The 15,518-nt window shown below is 40.6% G+C and overlaps 1 protein-coding gene across 1 annotated transcript in view; it reads right to left on the bottom strand.

The window, feature by feature from the left end:
- Positions 1-4,860: 4,860 nt before the first annotated feature.
- Zgrf1 (zinc finger GRF-type containing 1) overlaps positions 4,861-15,518 on the bottom strand; it is a 62,400-nt gene continuing 51,742 nt past the window's right edge. Inside the window, exons 21-26 of the mRNA XM_055628296.1 lie at positions 13,933-14,060; positions 11,986-12,109; positions 6,878-7,054; positions 6,608-6,742; positions 5,667-5,928; positions 4,861-5,491 (exon numbers count right to left, since the gene is read on the bottom strand). Coding sequence (XP_055484271.1) covers positions 5,355-5,491; positions 5,667-5,928; positions 6,608-6,742; positions 6,878-7,054; positions 11,986-12,109; positions 13,933-14,060 — 963 coding nt within the window. The 3' untranslated portion in view covers positions 4,861-5,354. The remainder of the gene's footprint in view (positions 5,492-5,666; positions 5,929-6,607; positions 6,743-6,877; positions 7,055-11,985; positions 12,110-13,932; positions 14,061-15,518) is intronic.

Below are 15,518 nucleotides of genomic sequence, written 5' to 3'. Positions count from 1 at the left end.
TCTTCTTCCTACAAGTGGCAGGCACCTTACTACTGAGCCATCTTCCTAGCTTGTCTTTTTTACTTCTTTGTAGATTCTGGATATTAACCTCCTATCAGATGTGAGGTTGACAGATTTTCTCCCATTCTGTATGTTGTCTCTTCATTGTTGTTTCCTTTGCCATGCACAAGCATTTTAATTTCAGAAATCTCATGGTCAGTTCTTATAATTTTTTTTCTGTATCAATTGGGGTCATTTCCAGAGTCCTTGCCTATATTCCGATTTCCGGATATTTTCCTTTAGTAGTTTCAGGTCTTACATTCACACGTTTAATCCATTTTTAATTTACTTGGGTATAGGGTGAAAGATATGGATCGTTTTATTCTGCAGACCAATATCCACATTTCCCGGCACATTTATTGAACACACGATCTTTCATGCAGTGTGTATTTTTTACGCCTTTGTTATGTTGGCTATAGCTATATGGGTTTGTTTCTGGCTTCTCTACTGGATTCCACTGACCTTCACGTCTGGTTTTGTGCCATATAGTTTTGCTACTATAGTCTGTAGTATACTTTAAAATCAGATATTATACTTCCAGCACCAAGCTCTCTACTAAGATTGTTTTGGCCTTTCTCTCTCTCTTTCTTGTGGTCCTAAACTGATTTTAGGATTGCTTTTCCCAGTTCCCTGAAGAATGGCATTGGAATTTTTATGAGAATTGCTTCAACTCTGCTATAAGCCTTTTCATAATATTGATTCTGCCACCCTGCAGCATGGAGAAGTTTCCCATCTGTGTCTTCAAATTCTTCCCTCTGTGTTGTAAAGATTTCACTGTAGAGTTCTGTCCCTAAGTTTATTCCTAGAAACTACGCTTTAAAAAATAATTTATTTCATGTGTGTGAGTGCTTTTTCTGTGCACCACAGGCATGCCTGGTGCCTGAGGAAGTGGTGAGACTCTATGTGGGTGCTGGAAATCAAATCCTGGGTACTTTGCAAGAACAGTGCTCTTAACCACTGAGTCAACTCTCCAGCTAGATTTAGGATTGATTGATTGATTGATTGATTGATTGATTGATTGATTTTGAAGCTATGGTGAATGATATTTCTTGTTTAAGTCTTGACTTCTTTCTCAGCAAATTTTATCATCAAAAAGGGATTTGTCTTCTTTTATGGTTTTCATCTCTTTTATATCCTTGTTGGTATAATGTTCTTGTAGAGATACAATTTACCCTTGTTCTTTCAAATGCTGATTTCTCTACTCCATTCTCTGGTTTAAACCTGGACATTGCATTGTGATGTTTATTCTAAGCATCACCTGTCTCAAGTTTGTGTAAACATGCCACCATTTGTTCTCTGTGTTGTCAATAAAAACAAACAGCACCAATAATGAACAATGGAGAGAATAGGGTGGGACATCTGGTCCAGAGGGGAGTAGAGAGAAGCGAGTAGGAGGAGGGCAGGAATCAGAAATCGGGAGGAGAAGTCTTGGAACCATGAGGAATGATGAACTGGACCTAAAATACAACTAAAAGCAAGTATAATGTGGGAAATTCTGAATGGGAGGAAACCATTGAGGCTTGGAGGTTTAGGATGGAGTAACTATTGCCCAGCATTGTGCTCTAGGTTAACTAAATAAATCCTAGTCTCTGTGTGGTGATTTGGGTATACAGCTGGTTTAGGAATAACCACTGTTTAATTAAAAGATAAATCAATAATAAATATTAGTATCAGACAACAATCTCTTTTTTGAGGGGTTATGGTTCCTAAAACTTCAAGCCCTATAATGGATTAAAATGGAAAGAGCAGATACCTTTATCTCTTGGTTTTCATGAAAATGCTCTCAAATTTTATCCCATAATATTGGAACTCCTCACTATGTAGACTAGGCTGGTTTTGAATTCACAGAGATCTGCTTATTTCTACTTCCCAGGTACCAATCTGACTGATATACAAATCAGATTAAATTTCTTCTTGGATAGTTAGACACACACACACACCAACTTCTGATTACTGTTAGCATCTTATCTCTACTCCATCCCTATTTCCTGCCTGCTTCTTCCCTACAAGTCTTTTTATTGAAGTATATACCTCCTATTCCTACTTTCTCATGAAAAAATTTTAAGCTATCTTTTAATTATTTATGCATAGTATTTTGCCTTCATGTACCCCTGCATGCCAGAAGAGGACACCAGATTTCATTACAGATGGTATGGTTGCTGGGAATTGAACTCAAAACCTTTGTTAGAACAGCCAATGCTCTTAACCTCTGAGCCATCTCTCCAGCCCTCTCATAAAAATTTTATAAAAAAGGGAGGTTGATTTTGTCAAAACACTTTTCTGTCTCTGTTGAGATGATCATATAGTTTCTGTCAGAGTCTATTACATGGATTGATTTGTGTTTATCATCCTTACACTCCTGGGATGAAACAAATCACTGCATGATGGTCTTAAGCATGATGTACAGGAATTTAATGAGAATTTTGTGTCTGTGTTCATTAGGAAATTCTGGATTTCTTTGGTCTTCATGTTGTGCCTATTGATGAGAATGGGACATTGAAGTTGCCCACTCTTACTATGTCTGGACAGATCTTCTTTTATATAAAGGAATGGTTGTTTTGTGAAAATGAGCACACCAAAACACGTAATTGTTAGTTAGATCTTCATGATGAATTGATCCTGTCAGTAAAATGTAATGGCATTCTTTTACCGTATGAATTTTGGTTGAGGTCTACCTTACCAGAGTTAAGTATAGCTTTGGCTTGATATACCAACTCCCATCATTTGATTCTCTCTGTGCATATCTGCCAGAGAAGTGTCTTTCTTATAGACAACAAATAGATCCTGTTTTTCAAGAGTTAAGTCTTTTTAATGACAGATTACATTTTGAGTTGTTGAGAGAGATTTGCTGGTTCTTATAACTTTGTTAATTTTGTTGTTTTCCTGTTTGGTTCAGTAATTGTTTTTCTTTTATGGTCTTTCCTTCTCTATTAAGGTTTTCTGAGTTGAACACAATTTTTCCCTAGCTTTTTTGTTTATCTGTTCCTTTTAGGAAATTTATTTTGTACTATCAGTAGGATTCTTTAATATCTTCTGCAATGCTGGCTTGGGGGTCACAAGTTTGTTTAGTTTGTGTCTGTCTTGAAATGCTCTTTAATTTCTGTCAAATTTAGAGGATAATTTTGCTAGATATTTGACTGGCATTTATTTACATCCACAGCTTGGACTCATTCCATCCTTTCTTGGCTTTCACTCTCTACTAAGAGGTCTCTTGTAGGCAGGTTTGCCTCTAGGAGATGGTGCTGTTCTTACAGTTTTCTTTTTTTTTTTCTTTGAGACAGGGTTTCTCTGTGTAGCTTTGGCTGTTCTGGATTTGCTTTGTAGACCAGGTTGGCCTTGAACTCACAGATTTGCCTACCTCTGCCTCCCTGAGTGCTGTCAATACTGTTTGTTTTATAGTCCTGGCATTTTAGTGTTACACAGATATACATGAAGGCGAGACAATCATGTACATAAAAATAAACAAATCTTAAAAATTAAAGTAAATAAAAGACAGACATATCTCTTTATTAGTTTAAAAAATAAAATAAAATCATGCCAGGCAGTGGGTCGTAGGCCTCTAATCCCAGCACTTGGAAGGCAGAGGCAGGTGGACCTCTGAGTTGAGGCCAGCCTAGTCTAGAGAGTGAGTTCCAGAACATCCATGGCTACACAGAGAAACCCTGTCTCAAGAAAAAGGAAAAAACAAGTCACTTGAAATCTTGCTCCAGCTAGCCAAGAAAAGGCTCAAAATTAAGAAAAAGAACATGAGAGGTTTGAACAGCAAAGCACAGGAATCCAGTTTAAATAATAGTTGTGTAGATTACATAGGCCACAGGCAAAGCACTGCTGTAAAGCACTTCCTTCAAATATTCCTTGTGTTATAAAGACATGTGGGGAGTCTACCTTTTCCTCACATGTGGATGAACACTTAAAAGGGGTAAGTCCTTGGTTGGAGATGGCTCAGCTCAACATGTAAGAGCAGTCGCTGTGCAAGCATGGCGACCAGTCTGGATACCAGCAACTACATGACATGTCAGGTGTGAACTCTCATGTCTGTCACTCCAGAACTGAGAAAGATGAAGGAAGACAGAAGGATCACAGAGGCTTGCTGTTTGCCAATTGTGAGCGGTAGATTCAGGGAGACCCTACTTCAAAGAAATAACGTGGGGAGTAGCTGAGGACACTTGCAGTCACCTTCCCCGCACATGCATGCGCGGGGGCGCACACACACACACACACACACACACACACACACACAACTGCTGCTGTACCACAAATGTGGTTGGATTTCCACAGGGAGAGTTATAACTCTAATATAAATAAATAATAGCTACCACTTTTTAATTACATTAATTTAATTCTGTGTGCGGGGTGGGCCCTGTGAACCATAGCATGTGTGTGTTCTGAGGATAACCTTCAGGAGTCAGCTCTCCTTGCTCTCCCTGCTATGTAGCATGCCAGGGATCCAGGACTAAACTCAGGTCGTTAAGGTTGGCAGCAAAGTGCCTCTACTCACTGCATATCTTGCCAGCCCTAGAATGCTAAGTTTTTGTTACAAGAAAACTTAAGGGAACAATTTTCTGTAGTCTTAAATTCTAAAAATAAATATTAAATGACTTGGGTCACTAAAATGCTTTACTTGCTAAAAATAAATACACTGATATCAATTATGATCAAGACTTTGCCATTTTTTCCACCTAGATATGAATATATTTCTTTATTAACAATACAAAGAATCACGTGGGCTCAAAAGTGATTTAAAACTTACATGTACATATTCACAGACTATAATACAGAAAAAAGACTAAGTATGTTAATAATTATCTAAGTAGTAGATTTCTAAGTAATTTGTTTTCCTTTATATAGTTTCTGTATTTTATACATTTTTCTATAAGAACATGTTAGTTTTATAATAAAAAGGGTTTTATCCACTTACTCTACATATATGCTTGTAAGTACCGCTCAGGGAGGAGACCTAAAGAAAATGGAATGTCACTAGTCCCTGTCAGTTCACCTGGGCGCTTACGGATCACCTAGTGTGCGAGGCATATTGCTCCCCTGCCTCCTCTGTATTTATTTAAGTCGTTACTATGAATGTCTTTAGTTTTAAAATGGGGGCGGCAGCACATGGATTTCCGCCCCAGTGCTCCAGCTCCGAGAGTGTGCTAAGGGCCTGACTGGAGCTGTGCTTCCACACACAAGCTTTTGGGACAGTCATGCAGTTTATATGCATACTGATTATTTTCCGAATGTCTTCTTGCCTATTATATAGAAAGGTTCCAATTTTACAGCAATGTCAACACCCCTGGCCATGCTTTTTGTTGTTGTTTTTGTTAATGAGATTTATCCTTAGATTTCTCTTTCTCCTTTTTCTTCTGTTTTTCTTCTGCTTGTTTTTCAAAATAATCTTTAAGAAGATGGTCCAGCTGTGGCTCACACTGGCTCGCATGTTGCAATCCGTCTTCCCTTCCTTGAAAGATACAAAACATGAGAGCTGTTCTTTACTCTTCAGGGGTTTCCACACTATTGTCCCCTAAGTTATTGTCTCCCAACAGGTCATGGACCCCACAAAAACCATCCAGGAATTAACCCCACCAAGTCAGTTTTAATTAAAAATGCTTGAAATAGGTACATTTTTATTTTACCTTCACAGTGCTGAATCACACGTCCCCACAGTCTATTTTTCCTCAAACAGGATAGACTTCCCACAATCAGCAAATGTCTCCTTCCTCTGGTCAGCGCAACATTCATTCGTTTTTCTGAATCAATGAATCCTACTTGTCTTGTCCGCACGCAAGACAGAATAATGATTTCCTTTTCAGCGCCCTGAAAGGCATCCACTGTGGACACCTGTACAGCTTTAACATCAGGAAGGCCGACATCCACAGCACTGAGTAAATGGAAAATCTGTAGAGAAAGAAACAGGTTCATAAGGTGCAGAGATTAGGAAGAACCAGTCTCCAACCTGGTCAATGCAACCATTTGGAGTAAACTAATTCAGGAATATTTTTATTTCTATCTTAGGAAGTATTTAAAACTGAAAACGACAATAGTATTATTTATGAAGCATAATCAAAAGTAATGATTACTTTATTGCAGGGATTTTACTTGTACATGCTAATTTGAGCTAATAAGTAGCTAATAATAAAAAATAAGAAATACTAAGAGAGAAAAGATTACAAAAGTCTGTTTAGCAGTAATTGGCTGTTATGTACATTAATACCTGGTGGATCCATGCTTGATTTACTGATGAAATATAATAATGCAAGAACATTTTGAAAAACATTCGCAATCCCATCTGTCCCCAGACACAAAGCATACACCATGTTTTCCTCCTCTAATCTGTTTATTTGCATTTTGTCCCAACAGCTGTATACTGAATTTAATTAAACCTTGTTAGATTTACATTGAGTTATGCAGAAAAAATCCAGGTCAGAAAATACATCAGTATGTTCCTTTCTAAGTACACAAATGACAGTCCCAGAGGTTCAGGCACCAAGTTAACTACCCCAAGTGTAAGACCAAATATTATAATGTAGAATACGATGTTTAATATGTGACAGACATCATCACATGTAGCACACACCTTGTACATCTGCGATTTGTATAATGTTATCACCCCAATCATGGAGCCCGCTACTCCACTTGCGATCAGTGATTGGATTAGCTTGAGTGTAAAAGCTGCTTCTGCCACATTCTGAAAGCTGTTCTCGCTTTGAACCTGGAGTAAGAAACAGATCTGAAATTATCTTCCCAGAAAGGCCACGGAAAGACTAAGTAAAACCGTACAAACAACAACAATAAAATTAAGCCAAGAAATTAAGCAGTGATCCCCACCAACACTGATGTCATTCACCTGCTCTGCTCCTGCAACATTATAGAAACACAGCGTGGGCAGCCACTCCAGGACAGGGCTTCTCTCTTTCTCTGAAACACCATTCACCAGGCTCCCTTCATAAAACAGATCATTAGCTATGGCACTGATCACAGGGTGACAACGGTATTGGGTTCTCAACAAAATGGGTTTGTGACCCTATGAAATTTAGATGGAGGAAAACAAAAAATTAAAATACAGCATTTCCTTTTTTTTTCTCCCCCTAGGGAAAAAGAAATCCTATTTAAAATTTGTTAATGTTACGTCATGCTCTTAGATAAAATAGAACAATGAGAGAACAAACTACAGATAAATATTTTAAAGAAAATTATTAAGCCGAGTGATGGTGGTACATGCCTTTAATCCCAGCACTCAGGAAACAGAGGCAGGTGGATCTCTGTGCATTCGAGGACAGCCTGGTCTACAGAGCAAGTTCCAGGGCAGCCAAGGCTACAGAAAGAAACCCTGTCTTAAAAAACAAAACAAAACAAACAAAAAACCCCAAAACAAAAAAGAAATTATAAATGTGTTCATAAAATATAGAGTAAATCAAATCTTAATGTTCATGGCCCCCTCCAACATTATGCTTTCTAATGATAAGAATAATGATTTGGCCTAATGATTAAGGCATTTACCATTAGGCAGGCCTGGTATATATAAGCCTGTGATCACAGCTTAGGGGAGGCTAAGGCAAGCAGATCACAAATGCAAGCTCTATCTGGACTGGAAAGAAGTTCAACATCAACTTAGTGAGACACTGTCCCAAAATGCCAAGTGACAAGGTCACTGTACTTGCCCAATACACCATGCCCTAGGTTCATCGCCTGCTACTGCTGACAGTCTGTTCACTTTCTTCCTTGGATAAAGCCACTGTTTCATTCAGAACCTTCAAAGCAGCCCCAGCTCTCATACCGCATCCTAGCATCCAAGTCTCACCATTCCAGTGAGTTTCTGCAGCACATTATTTACAAAACTTTCTGGTGTTATTAAAATATCTCCAGTAAGTGCAAAGAATGAAAATAACAAATACTTATATAGCAAATGTAGAATTAAGGACCTCATAAACAAAGAATCTTCTATGAGAAACACAAGAACAATGAAGAACTCAAGCCTCACTGCTCTATGTGGCACAGAGTTGTTGAAGGTTCTAAGTCTAAATCTGTCGGGAGCCACTCCCGCCATTACAAGATGGCGCCGGTTTCCTGCTTCCTGGTTCTTCTTGCCAGCATTGTTTTGCGATCTGTGCATGCGCCGCCTTATGCTAATGTAGGCTTGTGTGGTCCTCCATTTGGAGACCACATGCTAATTGGGTTTTGTGTGGAGCACCAATTACAGACAAACAAGTCACCCTGCTGGCTACTTAAGCAGAACGCACACAGGGTTCAGGGTCCTTCTCCATCTGCTGTTAAGAGCCTCACAATAAAGTTGCTGCTGGACAAATCCGTTGTTGCTGCGTCGTCCTTATCGGCGAGGGCTGCGCGCGACAAGTGGTGCCGAAACCCGGGAAACCTGCCGAACCCCGGGCGGAGGAACGACTCGAAGGACCCCCGACTGCTCGTCGGAGGAGGATTCAAGCCAGCAGTGCGAAACCGCGGTACTTTTCTGCAAGGTATGATTTCTGTGGTCTGGTGTATTCCGTTTCTCAATGTTAGTCTCGTTTTTGTCTTGTTGTGTTGTCTGTGTCTTAATTGTGGGAAACGGGATAGAGTGGGTGTAAAGGAGGGGCAAAGAGCGTTAGCAGACCATCAGGATAGTCTATCAGAAGCAGAAAAGGAAGAAATATTAAAAAAGGATAAAAAAGAAGAAATAGTCAAAAGGGAGAAAAAACCCAAAAACACGGGAAAACTTTCAAAACTCGAGTCAAAAAATAAAGAATCAAAGATGATATCAGAAACTAAAGGAAATACAAGCAAAAAGGAAGGGGTTAACAAGTTGTACCCTCTCCTGGATAAGTTTAAGACTCTTAAGGTGGAGTCCTCTTCCGGTGAGGAGACGTCCTCGGAGGAAGAGGAACCACGACAATCTGCTGACTCTAGTGAAGAGGAAGAGATAGAGCTCGATCCTGATGAGCAAGCAGAATTAGATGAGGAAGCAGCAAAATATGAAGCAGAGAGATATGGCCCTGACCCGCCTTATGCGCCAGGGTATGGTGCGACAGCGCCCCCTCTCGAGGAAATGATCCAAGTCAGAAAAAGGAGTAAAGCTACTAGGGCTATGGCTCCTAATTCATTAATTTCAGAAAAGGAAAGAAAGAAAATTCAGGCTGCTTTCCCCGTCTGGGAAGATGCGCAAAATCAAAGGCAGCACTCACCGTTGGATCTGAAACAATTGAAGGCTTTGGTGGAGTCAGTACAAACCTATGTTATTAGTGCCTCATTTACGCAGGCGCTGATAGAAAGACTAGCAGCCACAGCTATGACTCCTGATGACTGGTCCAAAACAGTGAGAGCATGTCTTACTATGGGACAATATTTAGACTGGAAATCCATTTATCAAGAGCTGTGTATGGCTCAAGCAAAGCAAAATATAGCCAATTAACGGCCTCAATGGAATTATGATATGCTTACTGGACAAGGCCAGTGGGTAGTTAATCAGACCTTATACCCACCTGAAGTATATGAACAAATACCGGTAACAAATCAAGGCTTGGCAGCAGCTGTGCTCTCTGCTCTTATTACTCCTTACACTAGCCATCAAGTACAGGTGCTATGCTCCACTCTAGATGTATGGGCTGTGTTACGATGCACCTACTCCGGCAACATTGATAATCATTAAAGGACCGGATCCTATTTTAATAAGATCCAGGGGAGCTGTGTGTATTTTCCCACAGGACCAAGAAAATCCAATTTGGGTTCCGGCGCGATTGACCCGGGTGGTGAAGCACGATGACCCTGATCCTGATGTTGAACGGACTGCTGACGAGCTTGGAGGTGGAGACCCAGGAGATTCGATGGGGGATCCTGTCAGCCTTTCCTCGACCCATGCCGGTGATGCATGATGCACAAGTCTTCCCAAGATTTTTCGCCACTAATGACTCTCTGGGACTACCTTATTTGCCAATGTCTATCTTCTGCCTTTTCCTATTTTAAGGAGTGGGTTGGCGTGGGAATGTTTGGAGTGTTGCTACTGGCTGGACTGTTTCTCTGTTTTTGGTTGCTCTGCAGATTCAAAAGACAACAACATTTCAAAAATGTGGCCATGGTTTAGGCTATGTTGGCTGTGGAACAGGGAGCCTCCCCTCAAGTCTGGCTTAACGTGCTCAGCCGTTGAGACTCTGTCAGAACTTTTAGCACCCCTGAAGGGCACAGGTTCCCATTGCACCAGGATGCTGTTCTAGACAGACCTCTGCACTCCCCAGGGCTCGGGTTCCCATTGCACGGGGCTAAGGGTGCAGAGGGTCTCCTGCACCGTGTAACCTCCTTGATCGCTGGTGCTGTTGAGTCAGCAGGCTGATCGGAAAACTCATGGTGTAATATTTTCCTCTGGCTGATTTTTATAAAATTAATAAGGGGGAGATGTCGGGAGCCACTCCCGCCATTACAAGATGGCGCCGGTTTCCTGCTTCCTGGTTCTTCTTGCCAGCATTGTTTTGCGATCTGCGCATGCGCCGCCTTATGCTAATGTAGGCTTGTGTGGTCCTCCATTTGGAGACCACATGCTAATTGGGTTTTGTGTGGAGCACCAATTACAGACAAACAAGTCACCCTGCTGGCTACTTAAGCAGAACGCACACAGGGTTCGGGGTCCTTCTCCATCTGCTGTTAAGAGCCTCACAATAAAGTTGCTGCTGGACAAATCCGTTGTTGCTGCGTCGTCCTTATCGGCGAGGGCTGCGCGCGACATAAATCAGCACACATGTAAAACCTAGGATGAAGCCTCAGGTATAAACATACTGCAAGGACCACTACTTGTCATAGAAACAACTAGGATTTCAGTGATAGAGAGGTGACTAAATTATGGAGAGCCACACAACATCGTATTTGGTGATTTCTGACAACACTGATGACTGCAAATCAAACAATGCTAAGGGAGCAGTAGCTGTGTTGGGACAGAAACCTAGTGCTCAGTGAGAAGGAAGCCTTCCAGAAAGAAGGCTAGAGGTTACCAGATACAGGAGGGAAGGAGGAATTAGAAGTCATCAGTTAATAAGTACAAAGTTGCTACTGGGATGATTTAAAAAACAAAACAATATAGAGTTGGTGAGATGGCTCAGTGGGTAAAAGGCATTTGCCATCAAGCCCAATGACCTGAGTAGAGAACAGATTCCTGTAAGTTGTCCTCTGACCATGCACAGACAGACACACAAATAGTAAACAAAAAAATTTAAAAGATGGTACATACATACAACAGATTTTTATTCAGCTGTAAAGAAAATAAAATTATGTAACTTGTATAAAAATTGATGGGACTGGAAGTCAGAATGAGCCAGACTCAAAAAGCCAAATATTGTACTTTTTCGCTCATGTGGAACTTACATTTAAGTGTATATACATTTTTACACACACACACACACACAGAAAGACTATCTGAAGGAAGCAGGAAGGCAAGAACAAGAGAATAATGGACTACCTATGTCAGGAAAGACAAACTAGTTGGAGAAAAAGTTGACCAATAGGAGTGGGAGAGGAGCAGCATGGGTGAGCTTGGGGGTGCAAATATAAACAAAAAAGAATAACATGTACGCATGAATAAAAATGTCATGATGAAACCATTTTGTGCATGCAAACAAGAAAAATAAAAATTATGGAAAAAAGATTTTAATTGGGAAAAAAAAAAGCCTAGAACTAGGTAGTGGTTGCTGGATACCTAGACAGATGTAGTGTTGCTACCAAAACTGTAGGAAATGCCACTTAACTGTTCATCTTAAGTTGAACACTCATGGATAATAGAAGTTGATGTCCACAGAGAAACACTTCTGTTTTAAAGGCACACTAGAACAAATGGATTCAACTTGTCCTTAAGATGAGCACTTTCTAAAGAACTCCAGTTATAAGCTGTTTAAGAAAAAGGATAAGGTACCATATCTTCATCCTTTATCTACCCGCACAGTATACAATCAATGATAACTCAAAGTATTTAGAAGTACATGCCATTAAGCAAAGTCGATTAAAGAGAGTTTGTTCCAATCCATTTTCATGAGCTGCATCAGAACCCTGAATTGTAGGAGGCAATTGTTTGGGGTCTCCAACAAGAATTAGCTTTTCACACTCAAACCTAAAAAGAAACAATTTAGAAAGTTACTCTAAGCAAAGAGAAAAGGTATACAGATATTATTTATTGCACTTTCCAAAATGTATTCTTAGAATTCAAAAGCAGGAAAAGTCCTAAGAGCTAGCATGGCTCAATGGTGCCAGTTAGCATGCTCAAGGGTTCGGAATGGTACTTCAAAGACTTTTCGGGTTAGAACGATGGCTCAGTGGTTAAAATACTGGGAGACCTAAACTCCAATCCCTAGCATCCATGTAAAAGCTGGGCACTGTGGCAATAGCACAAATTCAGAGTGCCAGTGCTGGGAGGTTAGAGACAAAGGACTACAGGCACTCACTGGCCAGACTAGCTGAAATGGTGAGCTTTGGACTCAGTGAGAGACCCTATCTCAAAAATAGGGGAGGATGGCTGGAAAGACAGCTCAGTGTTAAGAGAACTTGTTCTTGCAGAGGACCCAGATTCAATTGCCAGCACCTACACAGCAGCTCACAACAGTCTATAACTTCATTCCAATTTCAAGTTGCACGTAATACACACACACACAAGCAAAATACTCATACTCATTAAGTAAATAAATAAAGAAAATAAAGAAAAGAATGTGAAGAGCCAAGAAGGCATACACTGGATGTCTCCTTCTGGCCAGCACATCCACACACATCTATGAGCACACATGGGTGAGCACCGACACATACACTTTTTCACTTAAGTTACATATTTCCACATAAAATCTACTAGGCATCCCTTGCCTCCGCATAGTCAAGTGTTTCACAGAACACGTTTGAGAAACAGTGATCTTAAGACCACAGACACTTTGAAGCTGCCTTAGAATTCCTTGGCTTAAACTCTGTTTTAGGGCTCAGGACGAACTGATAAGTCAGTTTGGGGAAGTCCTAGTCTCACAGACAAACCTATCTCCAAATCTCAACTCTTGTCTATCTGGTCTATGGCTCTCCCTGCTTCACTTATGAGGAACCTGGAGGTAGTAACTCAGTGCGTGGCTGTTACAGGGATCAAATGAAGGCCACGATGTATTGAGAATATAGCAGAGCTACATTTGCCCCTGCACTCCACCCAGTGCCTCAGTGACCCTCCAAAGGTGGCTTCTGGGAAGTAACCAAGTCACCCGGACTACCGAGTACCATTTCAGTACAGGCTAAAATGTTATGCCTAGGAGCCTCCCAAGTCCCAGGCAAACCCGGACAACTGGAGCCCTATAGACCCATCACCTGGGGACCTGGCAAGATCTGCTGATCTCACTGTGGTGGACTCTTCCTTAAGGCATGCTTTCTTTTATTTTTCATGGCGCTAGGGATTAAAACCAGGTATCACACATTCAACACATTTTATCCATTGAAATATATTCCAGTCCCCAAAGACTCTTGAGAAGCATAATTTTCCAATGGCTACAACAGCTTAGATTTCACTCTTTAAGCTTCTAGGGACAAGCCTTCATTTTAAATGATTTTTTAAATATATTCTCTCATAAACTAAAAAATAATTCAGAAGCTAAACTATCAAATCCTACAAAAGAAAGCAAACTGGAGAACAGTGGAATTAGAAACCATTAATCTAGTTGACAAATCTGGGAAATCCTATAATGGTCCTAGTACTAGTGCTCTTATGGATTTAAGACTGTGTGAGGTGAGTCAAACAACTAAACCATAAGCTCACAAAATTATGACATATTTACTTTAAAAAGTTTCTCCCTGTTACTTACAAAACTAATGTTTAGTAACCAAATTGCTAAGAATTCTTAAATGTCTTTGGACTCAGGAAATGTCTGAAATGATTGACTTGTGTGTACTCTTGTGGAGAGTCTTTCAGATTACCTTGCAATAGGAAGGAGTGAGGCTGGTTCTGTCATTTGGCTGCTCTCATCCAATACAACCACAGGGAATTTAAGGCCATTCATACATGGGAATGGGCAGGCTGCACAGGTAATGCCAACGACTCGAACCTTCATGTTAAAAAAAAAAAAAAAAGTGTTTTTGAAACAAAGTCTCACTATGTAGCCCATGCTTAGCTTCAAAAGCCTCCTGCCTGAACTTCCCTCTTGAATTTAGATTATAACTGTGAGTTACCTTGCCCAGCCGAACAAAAATATCACTAACCAATGACTACTAAAAGATAATCAATAATTTAACGGAGAACTTGAAGGCTAAGTCAGAAGACAAACCATCCTTTGCATAAGCTCTGAACACTGTGACTCTGAGATTACTTAAGAAGGTACCTGTCTAAAGCAGGGCACGCCTGTAAATCCTAGCTTGGGGAGGCAGATTTTTTGAGCCCAGTCTGTTCTACAGAGTCCAAGACAGCTAAGGCTACAGTGAGAAACCCTATCTCAAAAACAAATAAATAATCAAATAAATAAATAAATAATACTAGCAGCTATTCTTATATATTATTGTTATAGCAGGTTGAGTAGTTTACATAAATAGCAATTTGCAGTTAAGAACAAACAAATTCAACACTTAGTTGAGGAGAGGCAACATAGAGTAAATTTTACAACTCTGATCCTAGAAAGTTAGTCTCCAGGACTCTAAGGACTTCTGGCTGAGTGTTTTTAGCCCATGCTGTTAAGCCCAGCACTAGGGAGGCAAAGGCAGATAATTTCTGTGAGTTCCAGATCAGCCAGGGCTACACAGTATAAGACTCTACAAGAAAAAGAGAACAGTATTATGGAAACTCCTAAGACACAAATCTATCACATACTGGTCATTATTTCCTTTTTTTTTTTTTTCCATACAGTTTTTATGACATATCCATGCCACTTGCTGTGTGACTTTGAAGGGCTTACCACCAGAGAGGCAGGTGGGAGTTAGAGCACACAGAATATTAGGGGGCAGGGCATGGACAGAAGCTGTAAAGGTCTAGCCTGCCCCCCGTGCTGCTGTACACAAGGTCTTCTGAACATGCTGTGGGGAAGTGCTCAGAGAGGGAGACCGTTTCACAGTCTAAGCTCAGCCGTAGCAGCTGACACAGTCATAAGCTGTGCTGAGATTCAGTGCTTCAGTGGCCTTATTTCAGCAGCAGTTGACCAGGCAGGCTGGCTTCCCAACATTTCTGCAGAAAAATAATCAGTGTCTATGTGGCCCAAGAAAGCTGATGACTTTCTTCTTTCTTCACCACTTTTCTCTCCCTCAGGCACCACTTTCATAAGATGAAGCTACTGAATCTTTCTGCACTACCTGTCGATGCCCTTCAGAAAGGGGATAACACTTCCTGTTATAGCCTGGGGACCTGGTATGCAATGCCTGCAAGTGAGTGGAGTGCCACATGGATTCTTGGGCACAGACGGACCCTGAGAGCCTGGCTTTCTAGGAGAGCACCAAAGACAAATTTTCACTTTGACATTTTACCCAGAGTTTAAAAAAAAAAAAAAAAATTCTTTTTCCTAGAATACAACAAACTTTAC

The sequence above is a fragment of the Psammomys obesus genome, unplaced genomic scaffold, assembly GCF_907164565.1.
Source record: "Psammomys obesus unplaced genomic scaffold, mPsaObe1.curated_primary_1811, whole genome shotgun sequence".
NCBI classification, from domain to species: domain Eukaryota; kingdom Metazoa; phylum Chordata; class Mammalia; order Rodentia; family Muridae; genus Psammomys; species Psammomys obesus.
Note: the sequence above shows the minus strand (reverse complement) of the source record. Positions and strands in the feature narration are given on the sequence as shown.